Source organism: Danio aesculapii, chromosome 7, assembly GCF_903798145.1.
Source record: "Danio aesculapii chromosome 7, fDanAes4.1, whole genome shotgun sequence".
NCBI lineage: Eukaryota > Metazoa > Chordata > Actinopteri > Cypriniformes > Danionidae > Danio > Danio aesculapii.
In genome coordinates, this window is record NC_079441.1 from 22,975,704 (window position 1) to 22,986,557 (window position 10,854).

Here is a 10,854-nt window from a genome sequence, read left to right on the forward strand (position 1 = left end):
TGAATGTAGAAAATAATTGTAATTTTTTTTATTGCAGGCGAGATAGGCAAGTCAAGCTGTGGGAATGAATCTGGGTGTACATATGTGTTATTTATATTAAGGTCAGGTGATTGTACTGTAGAGACAGTAATAAATGATAGTTTAAATTTGCCAAGAGTGGGGCGAAATGGAGGAAAAAGCATGGTACTGTTAGTTAATTAAAAGGAAAAGCATCAGGTTACATCTACAAAGCTTGCGGTTGTTACAGACTGAACTCTGTCACTCCATCACCCTGGTGACAGGTGAACTTTATGTAGATTTATCTGCGTTAAGATCAGACATGTGATCTTAACTCCTGCTTGCACAACCCGGTAGGTAAAATGCTGTGAATTGCTGTAGACTTAAATCAATAAACAATTCGGAGTAACACTCTTATTTTTTTTGGCTTTTTTGATAGGAGCCCATTTTTTGTGCTGTTTTGGACTGGTGATCAGAGGTCTTCGCAATATGGATTTAAATGACAGCAAGTCTCTGGCTGAGCTGATGAGCCGGTATGCGTCTTCAGAAACTGGATTCAGTGTCCCCAAGGATGGTTGGCGAATATGTCTGGCGCACGAGTTCAAAGAGAAGCGCAAACCATTTCAAGCCAAAGATGTCTCATTGTCCAACATGCTCGAGCATGTTTCTTTAGGTGTCAGGTATGTTTAATATGATGTGCTGCAGTTAAACAGAAGAGCCTCTGATTCATTCATGTTTTTCTATGCTGCATCTACAGTCAGCAAAAGTTACTTGGAGAAAAATAGAGAAATTGTGCATGTCAGAAGCAGCTTCTGTGTGATAATTTGTTTTATCTTTAGACTTTTACACACCTGAAACTTGTCTATAGCACTTGTTCACTGCTGCTCTTATAGTTGTGTAAATTGCTTCCTTGTCCTCATTTGTCCTCAAGCGTCTGCTAAATGACTAAATGTAAATGTAAATGTAAATATATTAGGCATGGGTTAGCATAAGATTCTGACAGTATGATTACCTTGGATAAAAATATCACGGTTTCATGGTATCGTGAATACTGCTCCAAAATAAGTTATTTTTAAAGGTCTGGATAAAAAAAAACTACCTTTTTCCTGTTTGAACACAATATATTTTAATTTAGGAAACATTTTAAATATTTTGGAGCAGTTAACATGTCAGGCCAAATAAATCAATCATATTGTTTAATATTTTAATATATAAGTTAAAAAAACTTACATATACCTTAGGAACGGTATAACAGAATATTTTAAGATGTTATTTTTTTGACTCTTCCAAACCGAGGTACAACTTGAAACAGGTTATCGTCCCATACCTATTATATATGCATACACACAGTTTAAGTCAGAATTATTATCCATCCTTGTTTTCATTTTCAAATAATCCCCAAATGATGATTAACAGAGCAAGGAATTTTTATAGTATTTACTATAATGTTTTTTCTTCTGGAGAAAGTCTTATTTGTTTTATTTCGGCTAGAATAAAAGCATTTTTTTGATTTTTTTTTTTATTTTTTTTTTTTTTTTTTTTTTTTTTAAAATCATATTGTGGTCATTATTTTAAGCGCTTTTAAACAATAGTTTTTATTTTTAAATGTCACTTTAAGCTCTATAGAAGTGTCTTGAAAAATATCTAGTAAAATATTATGTACTTTCATCATGGCAAAGATAAAATAAATCAGTTATTAGAAATGAGTTATTAAAACTTTTATGCTTAGCAATGTGTTGAAAAAAATCTTCTCTCCATTAAAGAGAAATTGGGGAAAAATATACAGGAGGGCTAATAATTCAGGAGGGCTAATTATTCTCACTTCACCTATATATGAAAAATTTGGGAAACCACTTGAAAGTCCTTAGTTTCTCATTTTATGATTTATTTGTTAAAAGGTGCCATGTATTTAGACATCTTAGTATTCATTTTTAAAAATCACAAAATATTTAGAATATTTTATAGAATATAGATTATTTAACTTTAAAGGAGTTAAGAAATTGATATTGGGTGGAATATCCCTGATTTTCAATCACAACAAATAAAGACATTCGTTATTCCGATTAAATATGTTATAGATAGATAGATAGATAGATAGATAGATAGATAGATAGATAGATAGATAGATAGATAGATAGATAGATAGATAGATAGATAGATAGATAGATAGATAGATAGATAGATAGATAGATAGATAGATAGATAGATAGATAGATCAAAACAGGAACAGAATGTTAACCATGGTTTTCATTCCCTTCTGCTAAACTATTTTCCAGTAGGTTCTATTTCATCAACTAGCGTTTTATGATTACTAATAACACCTTCAGCTCCTTGTCTTTCTTGCTTCTTGCATACTAGTTAAACCTGAAGTCTGGTTTAGGTGGATCAGTTGTAAATCTGTAGGCTGGTAGCAGGAACTCTTACTGCAAGTGCATATACCTCAATCAGGTGTGGTTGTGTTTCCTCTCTAACTAGTTAAACTGTTACACCATACCTAATAAATTTCCTCTCCTTTTTGACCTTTGGACATTCCGGCTTTAACTAAGCAGCTTGATCACCGTTGGCCTGAGCTTATATACTGGATTTTGATGTTGTAGTTATTCGAAACTAGAGCTGCACAATATATTGTTTCAGCATTGATATCGCCATGTGTGTGTCTGCTATAGTCACATCACAGGATGTGCAGTGTTGAGTTGGGATTATAGTTGATCAACAATTGCGAATACATGTGATTTGTGGAGTCATTGCAAAGTTTACAAATAACAGAGTTAAACTTTATAATTAACGTATGTTTTAAAGGCATTTCAAGAGTTTGTGAAGCATTCAGGCTGAAAATTTGTATTTGAATTTTGTAACTTTAATGAAGAATAATTTTACTGAATTATTAAAACAATGTAGTGTTGGTTTACATTTTATTATTCAATTTCTGTACCTGAATGCTGTTTGACTTTTCAGAAAACCATAAAGCACTGTTCATTTCACTTTTTAGTTGCTCTATTGTAATCATTTTTGCTTGCGATTGTTTATTTTATTTTTAAACAAGATTTAAATCCTTACAAAATCACCCTAATCAATCTAATTTAACAATTTCTTTCCAAATAGAGCTATCCAGGTCATCTGCTGAAATTGTATTGCAATATATATTGCAGAAAAACTAATTTTACTTCTTTTCTGCAACATCAAGCTATTGCTGGATGGAAATTTTTCGTTATTACTAGTTAATCCATGACATTATCAGTCAATATTGGCCCTCTGCTGTGTTTTTTTTACATTAATGATTGACAGAAAACTGCCATGAGAATTATAAATATATATTGTCTGTTCTAGTTTATACAAACAGTGCTGTGTGATGTGAATGCTGTATTTACTGCATGTTGCTCAACCTTCACCTGCTTGAGTGATTGATCGCAGCTCATTCTAGCATGACTCAATCTAAGCCATGGCTGATACCTACAATAATCAGTCATATACAGTTAGAAATGAAAATCCTTCTTTGTTGGTGGTGAATGTTTTTTTTCTTCTAAATATATAATTTATCTTTTTATAATTATTAAATTATTATTTTATAAAATATATTATTATTTAAAAACAACTTGTCACGTGTTCAGTGAAACAGAAATATGTCAGCAACAAAGAAAACCATCAAACAAATAATGATTCTTAAATAAACCAGGAAAATACATATATATATATATATATATATATATATATATATATATATATATATATATATATATATATATATATATATATATATATATATATATATATATATAGATATATATATATATATATATATATATATATATATATATATATATATATATATATATATATATATATATATATATATATATATATATATATATATATATATATATATATATATATATATATATATATATATATATATATATATATATATATATAAGATATATAAGATTTCATTTATACAGATGTGAGATGTGTAAATAAACTTTGATTGGGAGACAATCAAAGTGACGTTCCTGAAAAACTGACTTTCTATCCTGAATAAAGACATTTAACAGCATTTTCCAGCCTTTCCCATAAATCCCTTTTATGTGTGTGTGAATCATGCTGTGTTTCTGTGCATGCTTGTGCTGAGGGCAACAAGACTGAAAACAGCTGTGTGTGCATTATAACGGCTGAATGACCCACACAGAAAAGAAAGAGTTGAATGGAGTGGTTTCACATCAACTAAAGGGAAGTGGTTATAGCATTTTATTGACAAAATGCAAACTACTGTTCATTGTGGGAAATGTGTTATTTTACTATGCCAAAAATACACTACTTTTTTACTATGGTAAAAAAAAGCTCACACGATACGGCTGCAGTATAATCAGTTATGAATATTTTATTGGTTTGATTAGCAGTCCTTGTCCTACACAATTCTCAACAAACATGTCATCACAAATGAAGCGATTTACGCTCTCCTAGCATCAGTATGACTTAATATGCTTTGAAAACATACCATCAATATGTTCGTCATAGTCATGTCTAACATTTGTTGTAGAGCTACAAAGACCAATTGACCAAAAAGCTAAAGTGTGATTTATAGAAGCCAATAAATTGAACAAAACGGCATGCAATCCAACTTTATCCATCTGAATTGATATTGCTGAAGGGATCGTTATTAACTCCAGTCTGTATGGTAGAGAGAAAAATCAGTTTAATGAATTCCTCCTTGTATTCTGTGTGTCTGAGCAGGTATCTTAAATGGTGGTACCGAAAGACCCAGGTTGAGAAGAAGGCTCCTTTCATTGATATGTTTCGGGCTGTGCCGCTGAGACAGATTTATGGTGAGTTAAAAAACGCACAATCGGAGCTCTTTGAATGAACCGGTGTAATGGAGGACATGTTTTTTTTTAGGCGTTCCTCTTGGTGGCATTGGCGGAGGCAGCATCACTCGTGGATGGAAAGGAGAGTTCTGCCGGTGGCAACTAAATCCTGGAATGTACCACTACAAAACCGTTATCGCTAACCAGGTAATGGACTGACAGTGATTTGATGAAATGCAGATGAAATCTGTAGTTCTGCCATTCAAAATTTATTCAGCACTATTCAACAAGATTGTATTAAACCTATAAACAACAGCAGGATTCCTAAAAGACATTTGTAAAGTTAAAGAAAGTTAGTTTTCTAAAAGATGTAATAGGAAGAAAATCTAACTATTTTTTGACATGATGAGATTGTTAACACAAGATGCCAGATCGGACACACAAGACTCACTTATGGACTTTTTCTCAAAGGAGAAGAACCCAAAAAATGTCAATGTTGCAACAGAAACCAAACTGTTAAACATATAGACCATTCTGAGGGATGTAAACAAAAACAACGGTCCTAATGTATTTCCTGTTTTAGATTTTTAGATTTTTCTAAGAATCCAGAAAGCTCTACATGTTGATCATTTTTTTAATGACAGCTGGGTTGACATTCGTTATTACTGAATCACATCTTGTTACAGTTCTGAAATAGTTTGTCGACAAGCAGGAACAGTTCATGGAACAATGATATCGCCATATTGAAATGGTCCATACATGTGGAATGCCCGATTTTTAATATTGCTGAAATGGAAATGGAAAATAAATATATCTAATAAATGTAATTTATGTAATGTATGACAATAAATGAAAAATAAATATTTTTTGAGCAGAATGAAAAGAAACATTCTGAAATGTGAGAATGATTACTGAATGATAATGTGACACTAAAGACTAATGAAAATTCCGGTTCAGAAATAAATTGTGCAGAATTCAATATATCGAAATGTACAGTACTTGTAACTATATTAGGTTTTAAAATGCTCATAATAAGATTAGTTACTTTATCAGTCATTACTTAAATACTAGTACGTATGTTTATGATTTAATTATCCACAATAATTCTTTATTTCTACCGAAATTCTACTTTTGAAAATTAAAAACAATCTGACAAAGTCTTCCAGTTTTGTGGCATCACTCTCACTGACTAATAAATTTGATTAATTAGTTGATTGTTAAATGGAGGCCAACACCCATACAGTAATCAACCTCAATAAAAATCAATCCATCTTAATTTTATTTATTAACTCTATTTACCAATATGGTTTAATTATCTACCTTACAATATCGTGTAGGGCTGCATGATATTGGACAAAACTGATTTATTTTTCGATTATATATATTGCGACATGAAGTATAATTTCATCAGATAAATTTCACTGGAAAGAATTCATAATTTTAAATGCATTGGGATGAATTTCTAAGGGAGTACATCTACAAAAAATAAAAAATAAACCAATCACAAACATTGAGAAAAACAGTAAAGTAACGATACTGTACAAATAAAATAGACATTGCTTTATGATTTTCTGAAAGTCTAGCAATATTCAGATACACAAATTGAATAATCCAATGTAAAATAATAATGTGTATATACATAAATACAATGAATCTTTCTTAAATACATAAAAAAACGTAATTTCTTTTATTTTTTGTAAAATGTTGCAATGACTCCACAAATCATCAGTGCTTTCAAATGTGTTTCCTGGTCAATTATAATACCGATTCGGCATTCACTGATGTGACTTGCAGATGTGCACATTGCGATATCGATGTCGAAACGATATATTGTGCAGCCCTAATATTAGAATATTTAATATATTTGCTTTCTTTGTCTATTTATTTATAACTAGCTCCAATCAAAAAGTCTGCTTTATATTACCTAAAATGATTATTCTAATAAATTATGTTTCTAACTGCAATGTTTCTCAAGTCATTTGTAATAATCAGTATCACATTACATTTAGCATGTAATCTTCCAGCACTGTGTATAATATAGATATTGTTGGTGTTCGGATTTCTCCTTCTCCCAGCTGAAGTGTGTTTTAATCTGCTAGTTTACAGTGTGTCTGCGAAGGGATGGTCAGACTGTGTACCAGCAGGTTTTGTCTACAGAACGACCTTCGACTCTACAGGGCTGGAACTGGGGTTATTGTGGTGAACATGCCTTTTACCACGGCCTTTTCCCACGAGCCTGGACTGTCTACAACCTTCCCGGCCAGAACGTAACACTCACCTGCAGACAGGTGTCGCCTGTCATCCCTCATGATTACAAGGTGACCAGCCATTTACACTGTGTTTTATTGGTTTTATTTGTTTTATTTCTTTTATTTATATATGTTTCTTATGTTATTTATAAGTCAAATATAAATATTTGTTTATATTTATAGGGTTTGATAACATTTCCTTCAAATTTCAAATAAAAATATTTGGCTTTTTTTAACCTTATTTTATTTATTTGTTTATTTGTTTGTTTGTTTGTTTGTTTTTTTAGAAAAGGACAGTTTGTCGAAATAACTAATGTTTTCATTAGAAAGAAAATAAATATTAAACATTAAATATTGAAACTGTTGTCTTGTCTAGAAATTAACATAAACATGGCATGTTTTTTGTTATTTTTGTAAATATTTTTGCTTTGTTTAGTTTTACCTTAACTACTGATGATATTTCTTCCACATTTAAATAAAATGTTGACATTTAGATCAGAAAATGATAATTGTTTTAGAAAATATTGTTAATTTCTTGTTGTTATTTTTAAATGTCACACAATAACAATGTTTTAACTTCACAAAAAAAAATTCTTTCTTTTTTTTAGAATGTTTTTGTTTTGAACTACCTGACACAAAACAAAACTGCAAAAGCCATAAAGCATTGTGCTACAAATTACACAATATGGCTGGACCAGTAAGAAGTTTGGTGAAAAGAAAACACCCATGAATATTCAGGACATTATATCTTTCCGAATCTCAAAATGTCACATACAGCAAGATTTATATTGTCCAGATATGGTGACCAAGCACGAATAAACATATCAGTCGTGGAGTGGATAAGAAATGTTAGATGTTGCAGAGGAATAGTCTCTTGAATAACTGAATGCCATCTTTTCATGGAAGAGGGTTTATGACTGATCCATGACATCAAAATGATAACTTCAACAAAAGAAAATGTGCTTTTTTAACTTTTTCTGAATAACTCTAATTTTTAATTACAGCAAATGAGCACCTTACATTTTGTGTTCAAATATTGTTTCTTGGGGAAAATGCTCTGAATGACATTATGTGAATTTTAGAAATTACTAGACTGTTTTAAAATAAAACAAGTACTAACATTTTACTCAGTCCAATACTTTTAAATCCAGTGAAACTGAGAATAAGTGCTGCCCTAATATGTAGCCTACATTTAATGTATATTTTAATTAATCAAATTTGCTGTTTTAATATTACTTGTTTAAATTACTTACTTTAATATTACTTACTGTTTTTTATTTCTGTCACAGGACTCCAGTCTTCCTGTGGCTGTGTTTGTGTGGGACATTGAGAATAAGAATGACTATGCGCTTGACGTTTCCATTATGTTCACCATGGTTAACGGGTCCGGTCAAAAAGATGACAAGAGTGGGGGCCACTGGAACGAACCATTTCACCTTGAGAAAGAGGGAGAGTCCGTGTCTGGGGTTTTACTACACCACCAGACGCCTGCAAACCCCTACACACTGTGCATAGCTGCGAGACAGAAGGTAAAGCATCAGTGTAAATCTAGAAGAGGCCGGTTTTGCTTGTAATACGTAGATGAAAACAGCTCCTGTGTTATGAGAAGCACAAAGACAAAAGCACTCTGCCAAACAGGTTTGACTGTCAGTCACCGAGCTTCTGTTTTACTCTGGAAAAAAGAACAATGTAAGGATGACTGTGCTTCACCACTTTGAACTTAGCAAAGAACAGCTAATGTTATATAAAGCTTAAACTTAAACCTTAGGTTGACTTCGACCTAAAACTGACTTTCTTTTTATCTTCTCAAATCAGTTTTATTCAGTATTTGGCAGTTTTAAGATTGTAAAAATAATTTCACATAAGGTCAAATTTCACTATTCTTTGTTTCTCTAAATTTTAATTTATAATCTGAGTTATAAACTTTGAACTGTGAGGCAACATCTTGCAGTTCTTACTTTTCTTTTTAAGATTGTGAATTAATTTATTATTTTTTAATTAGGAATGTTTAGAAAAATTTTCAGAACAAATTTTTTCCATCTCAAGTTTTGTCACAGTTGCAATTCAGTTAGTCACATGCTTTCAATTTATTTATTTCTTCCTCAAAAGTCAAATATTTAAATTAATTTTCAGTAAGGTAATACTCATGTTAGTTCAGTAAGTTAATAATCTAAGGTATTTCTTGTAATGCATTGCGTTTAAAAATATCTTGAAATTTCATGATTAAAATTAAGTTGCGTCAAACTTAGAACTCTGATATGCTCAACTTTTAAGGTGTGGATTCAGTATTGTTTTATTTTTTTTTTTATATCTCACAATTCTGTGTTTATATCTTGCAATTCAGACACTTACTCAGGGTTTCCACAGGTCATGAAATTTGTGGAAAATCACTGAATTTTAAATGAATTTACATTTTTTTTAAATCTATTCCAGGCATTTTTTTTTCATTTACAGTTTTAGAACATCAGGTGATGGAACATCAGGGATTTTTGTTTGGCATTTTATTTGATATTTTCTCACAAAAAAACCAAAACAAGAGCTTTTTGTTTGCTATTGACAGTGGTCAACACTTGACCGAAACATTTTTTTTTCAGTAAACTGCTTGTCACTTAATCTCACTTGTGTCTTTTTGGTATTTGATGTTTGAGAGTGTGCATGTTTACATTCGGAGAGCAGCATTTACAGCGGATGTTCCAGTCCATAATATTGTAGTGTTATTAATGTACTTAAACTTAGTAACTAAATCATTTTGACTAAGGTACATCTTTAAAACTTTGCCATCTGAATAAACATAAACAAAGAACATTGATCACACACTTACCAAATCTGTAGAGACAGGACTATCAACACAAACTGGAACTGCATCTTTTTTTAAAAAGAGACTAGCGGCAAATTGCAATTTCACCATTTCCAGATACGAAAAGCTCTTGGGTAAAAAATGTTCCTTACAAACATATTTTTGTTGCATGTTAGCAGACCACTGTAATCCACATGTGAGTCTTGCTGCGCTCTCATAGCGGGGAATTGGAAAAAATAAACCTTTGTTTCAGCACATTTATAAATGCAACACTGACTACCCATGTCTTCAAACAATTCTTCTTATTCCATTTTTTTAAATTACTGTTGGCAACACAACGTGGCGCCTCTCTGCTGTCTGAACACTGTAATAAGTAAAAAAAACAGTCTTCGAAGCTATGTCATCTCATGAATTAATGCTGAAAGCTCAAAAACGTCACGTTGTGCCGGTACAAACAGCCAATCTCTATGGTGGAATTTACACAATCATCTTATGGCCATGACGTTGTTTCAAAATTTATTTTCAAACCGGAAGAATTAATTTACTTGAAATAACGCAACCAATAATAAACAACCAATTTTTTCTCTCTTTTTTTTGTGAAATATATGTGTCCTTCTAGTGTTTTTAGCAGCGTGGGACACATATATGACTGTCAACAGCTCAAAAAATGTCTTTTGGTGTTTCATGAGCCATCATGTAATTTTATTATTTTTCATTTATCAAAATGTCATTTTTCTATACTGTGTTTTTATTGCCTAGTTTTAGTGCCATTTTAAATATTTTCATTCTCAGTTTAGTGAAATGCAGGGACCAGACAGGACCTGTTAAAATATTGTCTGTGGCTGTTTTTTGTCATTTCAGGGCTCAACACAATATCTGGCTGTTTTTCAAATCATTATAGATCATAGAAATCCAGCATTGTAGCCAGTGAAAATCAGTCAATTAGACATTTGGCCAAGAGTGGAAACCCTGATTTCTTATAAGTTCAACTGAAAATAGAAATGCAGATTAA

The 10,854-nt window shown here is 31.4% G+C and overlaps 1 protein-coding gene across 1 annotated transcript in view; it reads left to right on the top strand.

Moving 5' to 3' along the window:
• Positions 1-10,854, top strand: part of gba2 (glucosidase, beta (bile acid) 2) — a 31,608-nt gene that overhangs the window by 1,304 nt on the left and 19,450 nt on the right. The window contains exons 2-6 of the mRNA XM_056461320.1: positions 437-677; positions 4,726-4,817; positions 4,888-5,003; positions 6,896-7,114; positions 8,335-8,574. Coding sequence (XP_056317295.1) covers positions 487-677; positions 4,726-4,817; positions 4,888-5,003; positions 6,896-7,114; positions 8,335-8,574 — 858 coding nt within the window. The 5' untranslated portion in view covers positions 437-486. The remainder of the gene's footprint in view (positions 1-436; positions 678-4,725; positions 4,818-4,887; positions 5,004-6,895; positions 7,115-8,334; positions 8,575-10,854) is intronic.